This window comes from Osmerus eperlanus, chromosome 2, assembly GCF_963692335.1.
Source record: "Osmerus eperlanus chromosome 2, fOsmEpe2.1, whole genome shotgun sequence".
Lineage (NCBI taxonomy): Eukaryota > Metazoa > Chordata > Actinopteri > Osmeriformes > Osmeridae > Osmerus > Osmerus eperlanus.
Window position 1 is genome coordinate 20,813,092 of NC_085019.1, and position 21,277 is coordinate 20,834,368.

Sequence of the window (21,277 nt, forward strand, 5' to 3'; positions counted from 1 at the left end):
AAGAGTTTCTTGCACATCTATGATAGAAAAACCTAGTGGGTGAAGTTTTCCCAGAAATCACCTCCTGAGAGAACTTCTTTATGACCCACAGCTGGAAGAACTACTTGCCTGCACCTACTAGGACAGCACATGTAGAAGATCAATAACCAGAACAAGCAAGACAGTCAAGAATTATACCTTATTTTGTATTGTTGTTTACTTCATTATAGTGTTCATTGTTTCATGCTCATGTTGTTATTGATTATCTAAATAAAGTCTTCATTTTGACACCATACTTTCATAGTCAAGTTCCTCTATGGATATAATGTTGTACAATGTAATATCATTTTTTGTTAAGTTTGGCAACTGAAGTGTTGAGATACACAACTCATTAATGATGTTCACAGCTGTAGGTAGGCACACAAGAATGGCATCCTCCTGCCACGCCCAGGCAGATGCTGGCACCCTGATTGGTCCACAAGGCAACAGACACACACACACTAGTCGTCCTACGAAGGAGAGAAAACAAGATTAGGACAAGAAGTGTGCACGTGCATGTCTACTAAATAAGTCTTAATCTTTAATCTTTGATACAAAATAAAACCATGTGGGAAACCCACCCTGAAATGGAATATCTAAAGAATACTAAACGGCGGCATCACTTACCCACTCGTCATCGTCCACACCCTGGAAGGACTCCGGTGGAAGAGGGTCGTCCATGTTCCCCAGCTTCGCCACCATGGCGCTCAGCAACTGGAACACACACACACAAAGCAGTAAAAAATCAAAAGGTCACCAAAATGCTTAAACCAATCATAAAGAACACACAGACTCAGGGTAGATGAATGCACCTCATCTTTCTTCTGCTCATCAGTCTTCTCCAGAGAGGGCAGGTACTTCCTCACTGGGGCCTCCTTGGGAGCCTCACTGACACACAGACACACAAAACAGCGTCATAAAACATGGGAAGGTTCACTAGCGGGGCTGCATGGGTGGCTGTAAATAGTATACATTATAGATACTGTTTATGAAGTATGTTGGTGATATCTTCCTTAAATTAGTGTTGTGTCTTCTCTGTGTGTGCCTAGCCTATCACCAAGAGCCATAGTGGCTCATACTGAGGAGCTGGGAAGAGGGGTTTGGCTAAACATGACAATAATTGCAGTATTAGTAGTGCTGTTTTGTTTCAATGGGTCTAATATTTAAGTTGAGTGCTCAAAAGCTTCATGAATTTATTTTCTATTTTGTAATTCTCCGTTTTGAAATAAAACTTGAGACACACGCAATAGAGACAGAGTATATTATTATCATTGGATTTAAAATGTGCAATTCCAATCCAAAGTCATTTTATAGTTCATTTGCATGTAATGCATATTGTGTAGGCTAATCATATAGCCTATAATTTTGAAGAAAACCAAATTACTATTGTAAGAGCCAAATTCATTATTTCATGTGTTATAATAATTTAGTTAAAAAATATTTAAAAAGGTAACTGAAGATAAATAATTTCATTATGATTTGAAAGAATGTTTAGGTTAAACTATATCATTTAGTATTGGATTTTCAAAGCTGAATAACTTGTCAGAATGTAAGCTTCCATCAGATGACGTTACGTCAGTATAATACTTGCGTGTTGGACTTTTTGTTTAGATTTGAGCTCAGAGATGTTGGAAGCGACATTTTTTTTGTTTTGTTTTTTTGACAGTGTGAACTTTACGTTTTCTAGTAAACATTTTTTATGGAAGATTTACTTGTCTCACTCGCGTGTCAATTAATAGTATCTAAGACTGAACTCAAAATTGTGGTACAGAAGACTCAGAACAGACGCAGTACCACTACAACTATAAAGAGGAGTTGTATGCCAAATAAGTTTTGTCACAGTCTTTTGTGTTTCTACAGTAAAAAATAAACCTGAGAAACATACACCTCTCACCGAATGATCAACATTACATATGCAAAGTGGCACATTATGACAGAAAATAGATGTCGTTTATATATGAAAGTTGCAGATCTCCTACTGGCCAATCATACTTGATCATGGGTGGAGACAAGACAGAGAAGACTCCTTAAGGCTCCAGAGAGACTACAGACACTCAACCAGAGAGACTACAGAGACTCAACAAGAGAGAGAATCTCAACCAGAGAGACTCAACCAGAAACAGCAGTACCCAGACAGAGGATCAACCAGAGAGAAACAAGCCCAGAAACTAGATAGGATCCAGAGAGACCAGACAGAGAACAAAGAGAGAGCTGAGTTATGGAGACACATCACTGTGACACATGTTGGAAGAGCCTTTCTTCATCCAGTAGCCTCAAGAAGCACATGAGGATCCACACTGGAGAGAAGCCCTACAGCTGTGACCTCTGTGGTAAAACCTTTAGGTATGCCAGCAGTTTCACGGATCACTGCAGAATCCACACTGGAGAGAAGCCCTACAGCTGTGACATTTCTGCCCTGGCGCCTCCTCTTCACCAGGTTGAATCCAACCTCATCAATGAATATGTATTCATATAGCTCATTAGCTGTGTCATGCTCCTGGACCCGCTGGAACAGACAGCATGATAAGAAGTTACAGTATGGACACAGATGGGTCAACTCAGTGGGGTACAGTGAGACACTGTAGAAAAGGAACTATATTGGATTACAGGTACAATACATGCATGTGTCAGTGCTGAATGTATGGGACTTACAAGCACAAACTCTTGCCGTAACTCCTTGATGTGGTCTGTGTTTCAGTCAAATAGGACCCTGTACACTTGTTTCACCCGCATGGCATTCCTGGGGCATTCCATTCCGCCTCAATTCTCCTCTCAGCCCCTTCGAGTCTCTACAGAAACTCATTCACTCCAAATCCGGAAGCCACGCCCTCCCATCCAGCCCACTATTCATCACGGAATCAGGACTCTTCGCCTCCCGGTTCTGGTTCCACCATCATCTCCGCCTCATCCTCACCAAATCAGGCATAGACCCCACACACTATTCCGCACATTCCTTCAGAATCGGCGCCGCTTCCTCTGCTTCCAGCCAGGGCGTCGCTGACCACACTATCCAGCTTCTGGGTCGCTGGTCCTCTCAGGCATACCGCCTATACGTCAGGACCAACCTCCCCGATCTCCACCACACTCAAGCTCTCATCAGCCTCGCAGCAGCCCGTAGGTGAGTGTTCCTTTGGGGATCCGATTGAGCCGCTGCTCGGCCGTGACCCATAAGGACTCTCCGCCACACCCCGAGTCCATACCCGGTAACTATTCATGAACCATCCACATCACCTCCCCGGTAACTATACATGCACCATCCACATCACTTCCACCATCTCTGCATCCCCTAATCACACTCTCATCCTCCCAGGAACCCAGTCCCGGCTCTGCTACCGGCCTCCATCAGCACCAGGCTCGGCCCTGCTACCAGCCTACACCAACCGCCTCAGGCTCGGCTCTGCTACCAGCCTCAGGCTCGGCTCTGCTACCAGCCTGCGACACCCTGCATTAGGCTTGGCTCTGCTACCAGCCTCAGGCTTGGCTATGCTACCAGCCTGTACCACAATGCATTAGGATTGGCTTTGCTACCAGCCCAGCTTCAATAAAAGCTATCTGTTCAATCGATGGTGTGATTACTGAACTCGTGAATTAACCCTTAGGCGCATGCGTAGTATGCAGCTGTTGAAGTTTGAAAATTGTCAGTTCTGTTGGTCCAGAAGTAAAGTGAGCTGCGTGCTAAAACCTCTCGTCCAGCGTCCTTATTAAACACAACAGTAATATCATTTTATGTTTAGTTTGGCAACTGAAGTGTTGAGATACACAACTCATTATTGATTTTCTCTTTTAGCGAGAATCATTGAGTGTCCTGTGAATGATTTTATGAGGCAAGCCAAAACGTGCCCATCAAGTTCGTTCAGCGTCAATGTACCCCTTCAGGCCTGTTATGCTGGTGTCGTAAGAGCTCGAGCCAAAGACCCTGGACATCAGGTAATAAGCCATAGATGGGTTCTGCCGCCTCCTCATAAAAGGAATAAATATGTAGAATGATCATTTTAATCTGCAATGATAATCTGGTTCATTTCTGTATAGGCAAAACATATTTAATGATGGAGAATAAAACATTGTGGTCTTTGGTCAAATTGAAAATAAAGTTAAATCATTTGTGGCAGTTGTTTGTCGCTTGAATTCTGCAATCTCTGCCCTAGCCCGACTCCCTCACCGCTCAGCCATCTGACTCCCACACATTTATCCATACTGAAATCACAAAACTCTTAGCACACACTTAACACAAGTCTGTGGATACTTTTTTTCATTGCTTTCAATCAGAATGCATTGATTGACTTTGTTTTTGTTAAAATCATTATAGTAACATTTTGTGAGCCAGTGTAGTCCTGCCAGAAAAATTAGCTATCAAGGATCTATATTGTTTTGGACCCTTTACCTCAAAAGTCAGATTTACATAACGGTCTGGCGCACACCTGCAAGGATCACAATGTAGACTTACAATATAAATTGGTGTGTGAGTGTTGCCTATGAGTATAATTCACAGCACAGAATAGATTCTCAATGAGTTGTCAGTGAGTAGGCCTACATGAGCATCTGTTGCATAATCACACATTAAGTCGCGGACCCGTCACGATAGGACTGATGAGGGGAGCATCAGACCCACTAGGTTTTTCTATCATAGATGTGCAAGAAACTCTTCAATAGGTCATTTGTTTGACATAAATAGTCAATGTGGGCTGCTTAGGGTTTCTCTTTAGTGTGGGACATGCTGTGACGTCTGAGATTGTTAGCGTTGCTAAAGGTTTTACCACAGAGGTCACAGCTGTAGGGCTTCTCTCCAGTGTGGATCCTACTGTGGACTCTGAAATTGCAAGCCTGGCTAAAGGTTTTATCACAGAGGTCACAGCTGTAAGGCTTCTCTCCTGTGTGGATCCTGCAGTGAGCTGTCAAACCACTAGCATACCTAAAGGTTTTACCACAGAGGTCACAGCTGTAGGGCTTATCTCCAGTGTGGATCCTACTGTGGACTCTGAAATTGCAAGCCTGGCTAAAGGTTTTATCACAGAGGTCACAGCTGTAAGGCTTCTCTCCTGTGTGGATCCTGCAGTGAGCTGTCAAACCACTAGCATACCTAAAGGTTTTACCACAGAGGTCACAGCTGTAGGGCTTCTCTCCAGTGTGGATCCCGCTATGAGCTCTGAAATGCCCAACCCGACTAAAGGTTTTACCACAGAGGTCACAGCTGTAAGGCTTCTCTCCAGTGTGGATCCTGCTATGAGCTCTGAAAGTGTCAGTCCGGCTAAAAGTTTTACCACAAAGGTCACAGCTGTAGGGCTTCTCTCCAGTGTGGATCCTGCTATGAGTTCTGAAATTGCAAGCCTGGCTAAAGGTCTTACCACAGAGGTCACAGCTGTAGGGCTTCTCTCCAGTGTGGATCCTGCTATGAGCTCTGAAATGCCCAACCTGACTAAAGGTTTTACCACAGAGGTCACAGCTGTAAGGCTTCTCTCCAGTGTGGATCCTGCTATGAGCTCTGAAAGTGTCAGTCTGGCTAAAGGTTTTACCACAAAGGTCACAGCTGTAGGGCTTCTCTCCAGTGTGGATCCTCATGTGCTTCTTGAGGTTACTGGATGAAGAAAGGCTCTTCCCACCTGTGTCATAGTGATGTTTCTCCATAACTCAGCTCTCTCTTTGTTCTCTGTCTGGTCTCTCTGGATCCTGTATCTAGTCTCTGGAAGCTTGCTTCTCTCTGGTTGATTCTCCGTCCGGTTACTGCTGTTTCTGGTTGAGTCTCTGTAGTCTCTCTGGTTGAGTCTCTATGTAGTCTCTCTGGTTGAGTGTCTGTAGTCTCTCTGGAGCCTTAAGGAGTCTTCTCTGTCTAGTCTCCGCCCATGATCGAATATGATTGGCCAGTAGGAGATCTGCAGCTTTCACATATAAATTACATATTTTGTCTTTCATAATGGGCCACTTTGCATATGTAATGTTGATCATTTGGTGAGAGGTGTATGTTTCTCAGGTTTATTTTTACTGGAGAAACACAAAACATCTTTGGCATTCAACTCCTATTTGTAGTAATTTGGTTTTCTTCAAAATTATAGGCTATATGATTAGACATGGTAAAAAAAGAGACACATGTTCGTTTTACAGGGAAAATAAAACCACAGAGACATATCTGTCTGTGTTTGTATTCTATTTATTCCATTGTCTTCATTTATCTTTTTAATCCTGCAAATTTAATTCAATTCAATTCAACTTTATTTCGCCATGTATACAGATACTAGGAATTTGATTTGGTATTCTCCATGCACTCCTGCACGAGATCTCCACGGCCCGGAGGGGCTGCAAGAGAGTCTCGCAGCAGCACTCGCCGCAAGCTTCTCCGTGTTGTTATCCAAAGTGCGGTTAAAAGCCACAGTCTGAGCTGCAACAGCTCTGCGCAGCGCATCAATCATGTCGGGCAGCCTTAGGGGGCTTTTGACAGCTGTTAGGGGTCAGGTGGCTGAGCGGTTAGGGAATCGGGCTAGCAATCAGAAGGTTGCCAGTTTGATTACCGGCCGTGTCAAATGATGTTGTGACCTTGGGTAAAGCACTTCATCCTACTTGCCTAGGGGGGAATGTCCCTGTACTTACTGTAAGTCGCTCTGGATAAGAGCGTCTGCTAAATGTAATGTTACCTTTTCATCAATTTTCCGATAAACCAGGTGATAAGATGTAAATTCTGGAGAAGGCAGGCCGGAAGGAGTCACGACAAAGGAAAGGAGTTGACTTTGGTTTATTAGTCGAGCAGCCCGGATCAAACAGTTCAAGACGAGCTGATGGCATGAGTGAGAACTCTGTCTCTCAGTTGTGCTTAAATACATGAGTTGGACATTACATATATAGAATGACACAGAATTGCTTCCTTAACGGGTCTTCAGTGATCAGTGTATTGACACCCTAGAACGTTCAGCAGGTGAAGTGGTCGTTAATCACATAAGCCTTAGTTGTACATGATTTTCCTCACTGTCTCCCCTCAGTCTGGACTGCATGCTATATTCTGCTCAGAGGGGGCCTCGCTGCATGACCTCTTGACCTTACAGAGACACACGCTGTACATGTATCCAGAAACTCTGCCTTACACGAGGGCAGCGCCCAATCCAATCAGCAGAAAGCCGGTAATCACGGTTCCGAATAGGAAGATTTACTGATCATTGATCTGTTGGGCTAAGATGATTCATATGAAATTTTCCAATAAAGGTGAACATTTTTGGTGAACAAAGTCCAGGTTTGCGAAATACTGTTTATAGGAACTGTTCTGCCCTTAGCAAGCATAGAGAATAGGCTTAGCAGTTTAGCGCCATCTAGTGGCCATTTTAGAATTTCGGCCTTTTTACGTTGGTCATTTGCAGCAGCTACAGCTGACTCGTGTTATTGTTTATTGTTTCCACGGTAACAGAAGCCGGCTCTGAAATAATTCATTTTTTACGTTGATAACACAAACAACAAGACTACTCTCTTAATCCCAAACCATATCGATCCTTGTATTTATGTTAATTTCTTAGATCGCATCGTCTGTAAGTACCATACAGAAATACTTTCAGTTAATTGTAAGATAGATCTTAGCAATTTCAGTTATTTCTCTGATTATCTGTATATCACCTTTCCTGCTGCCATGAAATGTGCTACTGTAGCATACTAACGAAATGACACAGAAGACCTCAAGAGACTATTATACCTTTATTCTGTCAAATTGGATTGTAATTGAATATCATATTTGTAAAACATATTTTTTGTATACTTTCAGTTTTACTCTGTTTCATTAAAAAAACCTGGAGCTTGGAAGCTACATCCTGACTTCGCGTCTATATGAAAGGAGTTAGGCTGGCTGTCGACATGTGTTAAGAAACACAGGACAGTAAAGGAACCTAAGTTTCTTACACTTATCATTCAGTAAGAGAGGGCCTCTCTCCAAAACCAGACGCCCAACACACACAGGCTGGGCTCTTTTTGCATTTACCAACTATTACGAACATTGACTCAAAAAAATACTGCCCTTCTTCAGATTTTTACTCAATAAAGAAACTAAAGCCACGTCACTGGGTTCTGTTTATGAAGCTGGATGAACGAAGGTAAAGTCATAGCCTTCCGAAAGTGAATCAGGCTGTGTGAATGTAAATTCAGCATGAAGAATGATAACATGTCTCGATGTCATGTTCTGGTATACATGCCTCTGAGGCCAACACAAAACCCCTCTTCTAGAACATTTTAAATTGCTGCGACGGGACGTGTATCATTGCACTTTATGAAAACGATTTACTCCATTCGTTATATGGGAGTAGTGTGGTTGCGTGTATTACCACAGTCTACCACTAGATGGGAGCGGTAGCCTGTGTGCACCACTCGGTAGTAAATCAAGACAGCCACAGACTATTTTGTTTTTGGTCTGATGCTCCACTCATCAGTCCTAGCGTGATGGGTCCGCGACTTAATGTGTGATTATGCACCAGATGCTCATGTAGGCCTACTCACTGATAACTCATTGAGAATCTATTCTATGCTGTGAATTATATTCATAGGCAACACTCACACACCAATTTACATTGTAAGTCTACATTGTGATCCTGGCAGGTGTGCGCCAGCCGCCAGACCGTTATGTAAATCTGACTTTTGAGGTAAAGGGTCAACAACAATATGGCTCATCAATAGCTAATTTTCCTGGCAGGACTACCTGTCTCACGAAATGTAACTATAATGATTTTAACAAAAATATTGCAGTCATTGAAGGCATTCTGTGTGAAAGCAATGAAAAAAGTAGTTTAATTCACAGACTTGTGTTAAGTGTGTGCTAGTTTTGTGATTTCAGTACGAACAAATGTGCTAAACCATTTGTAATTCTTTGTTGTTGCTTGCCAGTTTTGCAAATCTTTTTTTTAATAGGTCACCGATTTCGGTACAACACCTGTATTGTTTGCAGTCTCAGGCAAGGGCAAAGATTACAGAATTCAAACGAAACAACTGCCACAGATGATTTTACTTTATTTTCAATTTGACCAAAGACCACAATGTTTTATTCTCCATCATTCAAAGTATTTTGCCTATACATAAATGAACCTCGCAATGTCATCGTAGATTAAAATTACAATTCGAAATATGTATTCCTTTTATGATGAATATATTGCTATTGCTTATTACCTGATGTCCAGTGTCCTTGCCTCAGGTACTCACTACACCAGCATAACAGGGCTGAAGGGGTGCATTGACGCTGAACAAACTTGGGGCAAGTCTTGCCTCATAAAATCATTCACAGCTGGGACACTCAATGATTCTCTCTAAAAGAGAAAATCATTAATGAGTTGTGTATCTCAACACTTCAGTTGCCCAACTTAACAAAAAATGATATTAAATTGTACAACATTGTATCCATAGAGGAACTTGACTCTGAAAGTATGGTGTCAAAATGACTCTAAATAAGACTTTATTTAGATAATCAAAAAAACATGATCATGAAACTATAATAAAGTAAACACAAATTAAAAATGTGTGTGCTGCTTCGATATTCTCTTCTGTGTGGGTCCTGCATTGAGCTCTGAAATGGCCAGCCTGTCTAAAGGTTTGACCACAGAGGTCACAGCTGTAGGGCTTCTCTCCAGTGTGGATCCTGCTATGAGCTCTGAAATTGTAAGCCCGGCTAAAGGTTTTACCACAGAGGTCACAGCTGTAGAATTCAAAATATGTATTCCTTTTATGATGGATCTATTGCTATTGCTTATTACCTGATGTCCAGTGTCCTTGGCTCAGGCACTCACTACACCAGCATAACAGGGCTGAAGGGGTGCATTGACGCTGAACGAACTTCATGGGTGCGTTTGTTGGGGGCAAGTCTTGCCTCATAAAATCATTCACAGCTGGGACACTCAATGATTCTCTCTAAAAGAGAAAATCATTAATGAGTTGTGTATCTCAACACTTTAGTTGCCCAACTTAACAAAAAATGATATTACATTGTACAACATTGTATCCATAGAGGAACTTGACTCTGAAAGTATGGTGTCAAAATGACTCTAAATAAGACTTTATTTAGATAATCAAAAAAACATGATCATGAATTTATAATAAAATAAACAAATTAAAAATGTGTGTGCTGCTTAGATATTCTCTTCTGTGTGGGTCCTGCAGTGAGCTCTGAAATGGCCAGCCTGTATAAAAGTTTTACCACAGAGGTCACAGCTGTAGGGCTTCTCTCCAGTGTGGATCCTGCTATGAAATCTGAAATTGTCAGCCCGGCTAAAGGTTTTACCACAGAGGTCACAGCTGTAGGGCTTCTCTCCAGTGTGGATTCTGCGGTGAACTGTTAAATCCCCAGTCTGTCTAAAAGTTTTACAACAGAGGTCACAGCTGTAGGGCTTCTCTCCAGTGTGGATTCTGCAGTGAACTGTTAATTCCCAAGTCTGTCTAAAGGTTTTACCACAGAGGTCACAGCTGTAGGGCTTCTCTCCTGTGTGGATCCTGCAGTGAGCTGTCAAAGCACTAGCATGCCTAAAGGTTTTACCACAGAGGTCACAGCTGTAGGGCTTCTCTCCAGTGTGGATTCTGCAGTGAACTGTTAAATCCCCAGTCTGTCTAAAAGTTTTACTACAGAGGTCACAGCTGTAGGGCTTTTCTCCTGTGTGGATTCTGCGGTGAACTGTTAATTTCCCAACTTGTCTAAAGGTTTTACCACAGAGGTCACAGCTGTTGGGCTTCTCTCCAGTGTGGATCCTGCTATGAAATCTGAAATTGTCAGCCCGGCTAAAGGTTTTACCACAGAGGTCACAGCTGTAGGGCTTCTCTCCAGTGTGGATTCTGCGGTGAACTGTTGAATACCCAATCTGTCTAAAGGTTTTACCACAGAAGTCACAGCTGTAGGGCTTCTCTCCTGTGTGGATCCTGCAGTGAGCTGTCAAAGCACTAGCATGCCTAAAGGTTTTACCACAAAGGTCACAGCTGTAGGGCTTCTCTCCTGTGTGGATCCTCATGTGCTGCTTGAGGCTACTGGATGAGGAAAGGGTCTTCCCACATGTGTCACAGTGATGTGTCTCCATAACTCAGCTCTCTCTTGGTTCTCTGTCTGGTCTTTCTGGATCCTGGATGTAGTGTCTGGAAGCTTGTTTCTCTCTGGTTACTGCTGTTTCTGGTTGAGTCTCTCTCTGGTTGAGTCTCTGTAGTCTCTCTGGTCGAGTGTCTCTCTGCAGTCTCTCTGGTTGAGTCTCTGTAGTCTCTCTGGAGCCTTAAGGTGTCCTCTCTGTCTAGTATCCGCCCATATTCAAATATGATTGTCCAGTAGGGGATCTGCAGCTTTCACATATAAATGACATCTAATGTCTGTCATAATGGGCCATTTTGCATATGTAATGTTGATCATTTGGTGAAAGATGTATGTTTCACAGGTTTATTTTTACTGGAGAAACACAAAACACTGTGACAAAACTTATTTGGCATACAACTCTTCTTTATAGTAATTTGGTTTTCTTCAAAAATTATAGGTTATATGATTAGACATGGTACAAAAGAGACACATGTTCGTTTTACATAGCAAATAAAACCACAGAGACATATCAGTCTGTGTTTGTATTCCATTTATGCCATTATCTTCATTTATCTTTTTCATCCTGCATATTTACTTATCATTGATCTGTTGGTCTAAGATGATTCATATTACATGTTCCAATGAAGGTGATTTTTTTTTGTGACCACAAAGTCCAGGTTTGCGAAATACTATTTATATACAGAACCTTAAGGTTCCTACATTTATCATCCAGTAAGAGAGGGCCTCTCCAAAACCAGACGCCCAACACACACAGGCTGGGATCTTTTTGCATTTACCAACTATTATGAAGATTGACTCACAAAAATACCGACCATCCTCAGATATTTACTCAATAAAAAAAAACAAAAGCCATGTCACTGTGTTCTGTTTATGAAGCTGGATGAACGAAGGTAAAGTCATACCCTTCAGAAGGTGAGTCAGGCTTCTCTGTGTGAATGTATATTCAACATGAAGAATGATAACATGTCTCGATGTCATGTTCTGGTATACATGCCTCTGAGGCCAACACAAAACCCCTCTTCTAGAACATTTTAAATTGCTGCGACGAGACGTGTATCACTGAAAACGATCTATTCCACTCGTTATATGGGAGTAGTGTGGTTGCGTGCATTACCACAGTCTACCACTAGATGGCAGCGGTAGCCTGTGCTGCACTACTCGGTAGTAAATCAAGACAGCCACAGACTATTTAGTTTTTGGTCTGATGCTACACTCATCAGTCCTATCGTGATGGGTCCGCGACTTAATGTGTGATTATGCAACAGATGCCCATGTAGGCCTACTCACTGACAACTCATTGAGAATCTATTCTGTGCTGTGAATTATATTCATAGGCAACACTCACAATTACATTGTAAGTCTACATTGTGATCCTCGAGGCTCCAGGTGTGCGCCAGCCGCCAGACCGTTATGTAAATCTGACTTTTGAGGTAAAGGGTCAACAACATGGCTCATCGATGGCTAATTTTCCTGGCAGGACTAGCTGTCTCACGAAATGTAACTATAATGATTTGAGCAAAAATATTGCAGTCATTCAAGGCATTCTGTGTGAAAGCAATTACAAAAGTATCCACAGTTTAATTCACAGACTTGTGTTAAGTGTGTGCTAAGAGTTTTGTGATTTCAGTACGAACACATGTGCTAAACCAATTGTAATTCTTTGTTGTTCCTTGCCAGTTTTGCTAATCTGTTTTCGATAGGTCACCGATTTCGGTACAACACCTGTATTGTTTACAGTCTCAGGCAAGGGCAAAGATTACAACATTCAAACGACAAACAACTGCCACAGATGATTTTACTTTATTTTCAATTTGACCAAAGACCACAATGTTTTATTCTCCATCATTCAAAGTATTTTGCCTCTACATAAATGAACCTCATCGCAGATTAAAATTACAATTCGAAATATGTATTCCTTTTAAGATGAATCTATTGCTATTGCTTATTACCTGATGTCCAGTGTCCTTGGCTCAGACACTCACTACACCAGCATAACAGGGCTGAAGGGGTGCATTGACGCTGAACGAACTTCATGGGTGCGTTTGTTGGGGGAAAGTCTTGCCTCATAAGATCATTCACAGCTGGGACACAATGATTCTCTCTAAAAAGAGAAAATCATTAATGAGTTGTGTATCTCAACACTTCAGTTGCCACACTTAACAAAAAATGATATTACATTGTACAACATTGTATCCATGAAGGAACTTGACTCTGAAAGTATGGTGTAAAAATGAAGACTTTAATTAGATAATCAATAAAAACATGACCATGAAACTAAAACACTATGACATAGTAAACAACAATACAAAAATCTAGCTGCAAGCAGCGATGTGGGTTCCTCCGCAAAATGGCAAAATATTATAAACATGTACACTATCGAAGATCGAGAGTTGGAAAACAAGAGAGCAAAACTACTTCATGTTTGGCCAACAACAGGCTGAATGGGGATTTGAACTCATGAGCATAAGGTTACAAAGCAGTCTCTCTATCCTCTCTGCTACACACCAACTGTTGAGATATAGAACTGTTTCTTTGAATAGAAAGGGCAGAGTATTAGCTTTGGTCAACAATGTTGCAATGCTACATGAAAATCAATATAGAGCGCTTTGCTGTTTCCATGATCAGACATTGAGACAGGAAGTGATATCTTATCACGCAGTTATATCATACATTCAAGCATTGGGACAAAGGTTAAGAAACAGTTGACATTTCAAGGTGAAATTGCATGAAATTGTGCATGGTATTTCAGAATGATGTCATCCTGTTTAGCTAAACAGATAATCAAAATTATGACAGGCCAAAAGATAATGGCTGGATTCTAACCTACTACCTTATACTTTACAGATCACCATCCCAGCCCATTGAGCTATTCTCAGTGTTGAATATTATCATGTTCAGTTACTGTATAAAAAAGTAAGCTGTTTCTCCTGTGGTAAGGGTTGTTAGATTCAGCCAACGTTGAAACTGCTCTAATTCAATCATTTTCACATAACAAGGTGAAATTGTTTGTGGTACTTCAGAATGATGTCATCCTGTTGAACTGAACAGATAATCAAAATTATGACAGGCCAAAAGACTATGGCTGGATTCCAACCTACGACCTTATACTTTACAGGTCACCATCCCAGCCCATTGAGATATTCTCAGTGCTGAATATTGTCATGTTCAGTTACTGTATAAAAAAATAATCTGTTTCTCCTGTGGTAAGCATTGTAAGATTCGTCCAAAGTTGAAACTGCTTGTACATTTCCTATAAAAACGGGACAACGGAATGACTGGGTTGCTGCTGTAAAGAATAACTTACTCATAGTTTTTTTAAAAAGGTTGTTAGGAGTGCCATAACTTGTCAAATTTCAAATCATGCCTAGCATCAGTGGGGATGTGTCCTTACTGAAATGAATTTGTGCAACAGGCAAGGGATCCACCTGAACAATTAATTTACTTCATTAGAGATAACCATTAGAGTTATCTCTACCATGCGTAGACTACAAGTAGCTAGCTACTGTGGTGAACCTGGCTTGTTTTGCAGTGGTTTACACAGTCTTGCTAAACAGATGATCGTAGTGTTGTGATGGGCTCAAATAAACACGCATTGCTATGTTTTACAACCGGAGGATTTATCGGGAGACTAGAAACCGTTTGGTCAGAATAAAAAATTAAAAACTATGCCTCTGACTGGTATTGAACCTTGATTACCAGCACAACATCTCAGCCAATTGAGCCATTCCCAGGCATGGAATACACAAAGTTCAATAACTGGATAATTAAAAAAAGCTGTTTCTCCAATGGCGAGCATTGTCAGATTTGGTCCAAGTTCAAACAGCTGTAATTCAGTCATATTTTGACATATCAAGGTGAAACTTTGCATGGTACTTCAGAGGCATGTCACCTTAAAGCTTATTAGGTTTGAACCATCCTTCAAAAATACATTTGATTTAGTGACACAAACATATTGAGGATTGATCGGAAGACTAGAAACCGTTTTGCCAGAATAAAAATTTTAAAACTATGCTTCTGACTGGTTTTGAACCTACAACCATTTGCTTACCAGCCAATTGAGCCATTCCCAGACATGGATTACACAAAACTGGATAATAAAAAAAGCTGTTTCTCCAATGGCGAGCATTGTCAGATTTGGTCGAAGTTCAAACATCTGTAATTCAGTCATATTTCGACATATCAAAGTGAAACTTTGCATGGCACTTCAGGGGCATCTCACCTTAAAGCCTATTAAGTTTGAACCATCCTTCAAAAATACATTTGATTTAGTGACACAAACATATTGAGGCAATGTGTACATTTACATAAATACACCCATTTCAGCCATTTTGTACTTGATTCAATTGCCTTAAGTAACGTTTTTAAATACGTCAATGATACATATCTGTACCAAATTTCAAGTCAATTTCATCTTTGGTTCAAGAGAAGAGGAATTTTGAAGGTTTTCCCAAATTATCACAGTACAGGAAAATCCATCATGGCGGACCTTATGGGTCCTTGAGGCTTTTTTGTTCCTCATGAAAAATGAGGCATGCACACCAAGTTTCAGAAGAATTGGAGCAATGGGGTGGAAATGCCATCACTTTGAAAATCGGACTTTTGGGCGTGGCCTGTGGCGCCCCCTATTGTCCGATGTGGCCCATATTTGGTGTGGGGGTACCCACTTGGATGTAGTATCAATGTGCCAAATTAGAAAATTTATGACTAGGGACTTTTTGAGATATTGGGGCGCAAGGAGAAGAAAAATAATAAGAATACCAACAATAACAATAGGTTCCCTCCTACCGGAGGAACCTAAATATAGCTGCAAGCAGCGATGCGGGTTCCTCCGCAAAATGGCAAAATATTATAAACATGTACACTGTAGAAGATCGAGACTTGGACAACAAGAGAGCAAAACTACTTCATGTTTGGCCAACAATAATAGGCTGAACGGGGATTTGAACTCATGAGCATAAGGTTACTAGTCAGTCTCTCTAGCCTCTCTGCTACACACCAACTGCTGAGATTTTATGATTAGTAAGGGCTGAGTATTAACTTTTTATAGGATACTGAAACTCTTCTTGAGTTGATCTCTTTCCAGACTCTTAGTCAATGCACAACAAACAATAGTCATGTGGGCAACTGTTCTAGGGCAGCGCTCATATTCAGCTCCTTGCGAGAATAGCCTGTGACAGTACATCAGCCGACTCTCTGGTCCCATTAAACTACACAACATGCACAATCAGGGTGACCAACAAGATTATATTAACTAACAAACAATAACATTACAAACATCTAACTGAACGAACACAACAACTGAAATCCCTTGCACGGCTGTTGTAACCAACTATTTTCCACAAGTCTTTGCGTTTTTTGATATGCCGCACTGCATGCTGGGTACCCAAGGGTGCTGACGCTGATTATCTAGCTGTGCTCCGACTGCGTGATATGAGTATTAGTTTTTGGTCAGCTTTGGGACAAAGGTTAAGAAACGCTTGACATTTCAAGGTGAAATTGCGCATGGTATTTCAGAATGATGTCTGCCTGTTTAACTAAACAAGTAATCAAAATTATGACAGGCCAATAGACTGTGCCTGGATACGAACCTGTGAGCTTGCACTTTGTAGGACACCGTTTCAACTCATTGAGCTACCCTCAAGGCTGCGTATACGTGGTCAGTTACTGTACAAAAAAAGGAAGCCGTTTCTCCTGAAGCACGGATTGTTCGATTTGGCCAAAGTTTAAACAGCTGTAATTCAATGATCTTTTGAAATATCAAGGTGAAATTGCGCATGGTACTTCAGAACGATGTCATCCTGTTTAACTAAGCAGATATTTAAATTTAAGACAGGATCAAACACTGTTGCTGGATTCAAATCTACGACCTTATACTTTGCAGGTCACTGTCCCAGCCCATTGAGCTATTCTCAGTGTTAAACGTTGTCATGTTCAGTTACTGTATGAAAAAGTAAGCTGTTTCTCCTGTGGTAAGCGTTGTTAGATTCAGCCAAGGTTGAAACAGCTCTAATTCAATCATATTTTGACATATCAAGGTGAAACTTTGCATGGTACTTCAGAGGCATGTCACCTTAAAGCTTATTAGGTTTGAACCATCCTTCAAAAATACATTTGATTTAGTGACACAAACATATTGAGGCAATGTGGACATTTACATAAATACACCCATTTCAGCCATTTTGTACTTGATTCAATTGCCTTAAGTAACGTTTTTAAATACGTCAATGATACATATCTGTACCACATTTCAAGTCAATTTCACCTTTGGTTCAAAAGGAGAGGAATTTTGAAGGTTTTCCCAAATTATCACAGTACAGGAAAATCCATCATAGCGGACCTTATGGGTCCTTGAGGCTTTTTTGTTCCTCATGAAAAATGAGGCATGCACACCAAGTTTCAGAAGAATTGGAGCAATGGGGTGGAAATGCCATCACTTTGAAAATCGGACTTTTGGGCGTGGCCTGTGGCGCCCCTTATAATCCGATGTGGCCCATATTTGGTGTGGGGGTACCCACTTGGATGTAGTATCAATGTGCCAAATTAGAAAATTTATGACTAGGGACTTTTTGAGATATTGGGGCGCAAGGAGAAGAAAAATAATAATAATAAGAATACCAACAATAACACTAGGTTCCCTCCTACCAGAGGAACCTAAATAACAATAGGTTCCCTCCTACCGTAGGAACCTAATAAGAATACCAACAATAACAATAGGTTCCCTCCTACCGGAGGAACCTAATAAGGTATAATTCTTGCCTGTCTTGCTTGTTCCAACATTGTATCCATAGAGGAACTTGACTCTGAAAGTATGGTGTCAAAATGATTCTAAATAAGACTTTATTTAGATAATCAAAAAAACATGATCATGAAACTATAATAAAGTAAACAAAAAATAAAAATGTGTGTGCTGCTTAGATATTCTCTTCTGTGTGTGTCCTGCAGTGAGCTCTGAAACTGTTAGCCTGGCTAAAGGTTTTATCACAGATGTCACAGCTGTAGGGCTTCTCTCCAGTGTGGATTCTGCGGTGAGATGTTAAATCCCCATTCTGTCTAAAGGTTTTGCCACATAGGTCACAGCTGTAGGGCTTCTCTCCAGTGTGGATTCTGCGGTGAACTGTGGAACTGCCAGCCTGGCTAAAGGTTTTACCACAGAAGTCACAGCTGTAGGGCTTCTCTCCAGTGTGGATTCTGCGGTGAACTGTTAAATCTCCAGCCTGTCTAAAGATTTTATCACAGAGGTCACATCTGTAGGGCGTCTCTCCAGTGTGGATCCTACTATGTGTTCTGAATTGGCAAGCCTGGCTAAAGGTTTTACCACAGAGATCACAACTGTAGGGCTTCTCTCCAGTGTGGATTCTGCGGTGAGATGTTAAATCCCCAGCCTGTCTAAAGGTTTTATCACAGAGGTCACAGCTGTAGGGCTTCTCTCCAGTGTGGATTCTGTGGTGAACTGTTAAATCCCCAGTCTGTCTAAAAGTTTTACCACAGAGGTCACAGCTGTAGGGCTTCTCTCCAGTGTGGATTCTGCGGTGAACTGTTAATTTCCCAACTTGTCTAAAGGTTTTACCACAGAGGTCACAGCTGTAGGGCTTCTCTCCAGTGTGGATCCTGCTATGAAATCTGAAATTGTCAGCGCGGCTAAAGGTTTTACCACAGAGGTCACAGCTGTAGGGCTTCTCTCCTGTGTGGATCCTGCAGTGAGCTGTCAAAGCACTAGCATGCCTAAAGGTTTGACCACAGTGGTCACAGCTGTAGGGCTTCTCTCCAGTGTGGATCCTGCTATGAGCTCTGAAATGCCCAGCCTGACTAAAGGTTTTACCACAAAGGTCACAGCTGTAGGGCTTCTCTCCTGTGTGGATCCTCATGTGCTGCTTGAGGCTACTGGATGAGGAAAGGCTCTTCCCACATGTGTCACAGTTATGTGTCTCCATAACTCAGCTCTCTCTTGGTTCTCTGTCTGGTCTTTCTGGATCCTGGATGTAGTCTCTGGATGCTTGTTTCTCTCTGGTTACTGCTGTTTCTGGTTGAGTCTCTCTCTGGTTGAGTCTCTGTAGTCTCTCTGGAGCCTTAAGGTGTCCTCTCTGTCTAGTATCCGCCCATATTCAAATATGATTGTCCAGTAGGGGATCTGCAGCTTTCACATATAAATGACATCTAATGTCTGTCATAATGGGCCATTTTGCATATGTAATGTTGATCATTTGGTGAAAGATGTATGTTTCACAGGTTTATTTTTACTGGAGAAACACAAAACACTGTGACAAAACTTATTTGGCATACAACTCTTCTTTATAGTAATTTGGTTTTCTTCAAAAATTATAGGTTATATGATTAGACATGGTACAAAAGAGACACATGTTCGTTTTACATAGCAAATAAAACCACAGAGACATATCAGTCTGTGTTTGTATTCCATTTATGCCATTATCTTCATTTATCTTTTTCATCCTGCATATTTACTTATCATTGATCTGTTGGTCTAAGATGATTCATATTACATGTTCCAATGAAGGTGATTTTTTTTTGTGACCACTAAGTCCAGGTTTGCGAAATACTATTTGTATACAGAACCTTAAGGTTCCTACATTTATCATCCAGTAAGAGAGGGCCTCTCCAAAACCAGACGCCCAACACACACAGGCTGGGATCTTTTTGCATTTACCAACTATTATGAAGATTGACTCACAAAAATACTGACCATCCTCAGATATTTACTCAATAAAAAAAAACAAAAGTCATGTCACTGTGTTCTGTTTATGAAGCTGGATGAACGAAGGTAAAGTCATACCCTTCAGAAGGTGAGTCAGGCTTCTCTGTGTGAATGTATATTCAACATGAAGAATGATAACATGTCTCGATGTCATGTTCTGGTATACATGCCTCTAAGGCCAACACAAAACCCCTCTTCTAGAACATTTTAAATTGCTGCGACGAGACGTGTATCACTGAAAACGATCTATTCCACTCGTTATATGGGAGTAGTGTGGTTGCGTGCATTACCACAGTCTACCACTAGATGGCAGCGGTAGCCTGTGCTGCACTACTCGGTAGTAAATCAAGACAGCCACAGACTATTTCGTTTTTGGTCTGATGCTACACTCATCAGTCCTATCGTGATGGGTCCGCGACTTAATGTGTGATTATGCAACAGATGCCCATGTAGGCCTACTCACTGACAACTCATTGAGAATCTATTCTTTGCTGTGAATTATATTCATAGGCAACACTCACACACCAATTTACATTGTAAGTCTACATTGTGATCCTCGAGGCTCCAGGTGTGCGCCAGCCGCCAGACCGTTATGTAAATCTGACTTTTGAGGTAAAGGGTCAACAACAATATGGCTCATCGATGGCTAATTTTCCTGGCAGGACTAGCTGTCTCACGAAATGTAACTATAATGATTTGAACAAACATATTGCAGTCATTCAAGGAATTCTGTGTGAAAGCAATTACAAAAGTATCCACAGTTTAATTCACAGACTTGTGTTAAGTGTGTGCTAAGAGTTTTGTGATTTCAGTACGAACAAATGTGCTAAACCAATTGTAATTCTTTGTTGTTCCTTGCCAGTTTTGCTAATCTGTTTTCGATAGGTCACCGATTTCGGTACAACACCTGTATTGTTTGCAGTCTCAGGCAAGGGCAAAGATTACAAAATTCAAACGACAAACAACTGCCACAGATGATTTTACTTTATTTTCAATTTGACCAAAGACCACAATGTTTTATTCTCCATCATTCAAAGTATTTTGCCTCTACATAAATGAACCTCATCGTAGATTAAAATTACAATTAGAAATATGTATTCCTTTTAAGATGAATCTATTGCTATTGCTTATTACCTGATGTCCAGTGTCATTGGCTCAGGCACTCACTACACCAGCATAACAGGGCTTAAGGGGTTCATTGACGCTGAACGAACTTCATGGGTGCGTTTGTTGGGGGCAAGTCTTGCCTCATAAGATCATTCACAGCTGGGACACAATGATTCTCTCTAAAAGAGAAAATCATTAATGAGTTGTGTATCTCAACACTTCAGTTGCCACACTTAACAAAAAATTATATTACATTGTACAACATTGTATCCATGAAGGAACTTGACTCTGAAAGTATGGTGTCAAAATGACTCTAAATAAGACTTTATTTAGATAATCAAAAAAACATGATCATGAATTTATAATAAAATAAACAAATTAAAAATGTGTGTGCTGCTTAGATATTCTCTTCTGTGTGGGTCCTGCAG

At 41.1% G+C, this 21,277-nt stretch overlaps 1 protein-coding gene and 1 long non-coding RNA gene across 2 annotated transcripts in view; both read right to left on the minus strand.

Annotated features, from left to right (window-relative positions):
- Nucleotides 1-21,277, minus strand: part of LOC134038204 (zinc finger protein 721-like) — a gene marked incomplete at its 3' end in the record, with an annotated part of 119,226 nt that overhangs the window by 90,275 nt on the left and 7,674 nt on the right. The window contains exons 5-9 of the mRNA XM_062483761.1: nt 18,331-18,957; nt 18,019-18,246; nt 10,149-11,006; nt 9,532-9,624; nt 4,707-5,580 (exon numbers count right to left, since the gene is read on the minus strand). Of these exons, the coding sequence (XP_062339745.1) occupies nt 4,707-5,580; nt 9,532-9,624; nt 10,149-11,006; nt 18,019-18,246; nt 18,331-18,957 (2,680 nt within the window). The remainder of the gene's footprint in view (nt 1-4,706; nt 5,581-9,531; nt 9,625-10,148; nt 11,007-18,018; nt 18,247-18,330; nt 18,958-21,277) is intronic.
- LOC134035318 (uncharacterized) lies at nt 382-911 on the minus strand. The gene is made up of 3 exons (XR_009932349.1): nt 831-911; nt 646-732; nt 382-488 (listed from the first exon to the last, which is right to left on the minus strand). It is a non-coding gene; the product is annotated as an uncharacterized LOC134035318 (long non-coding RNA).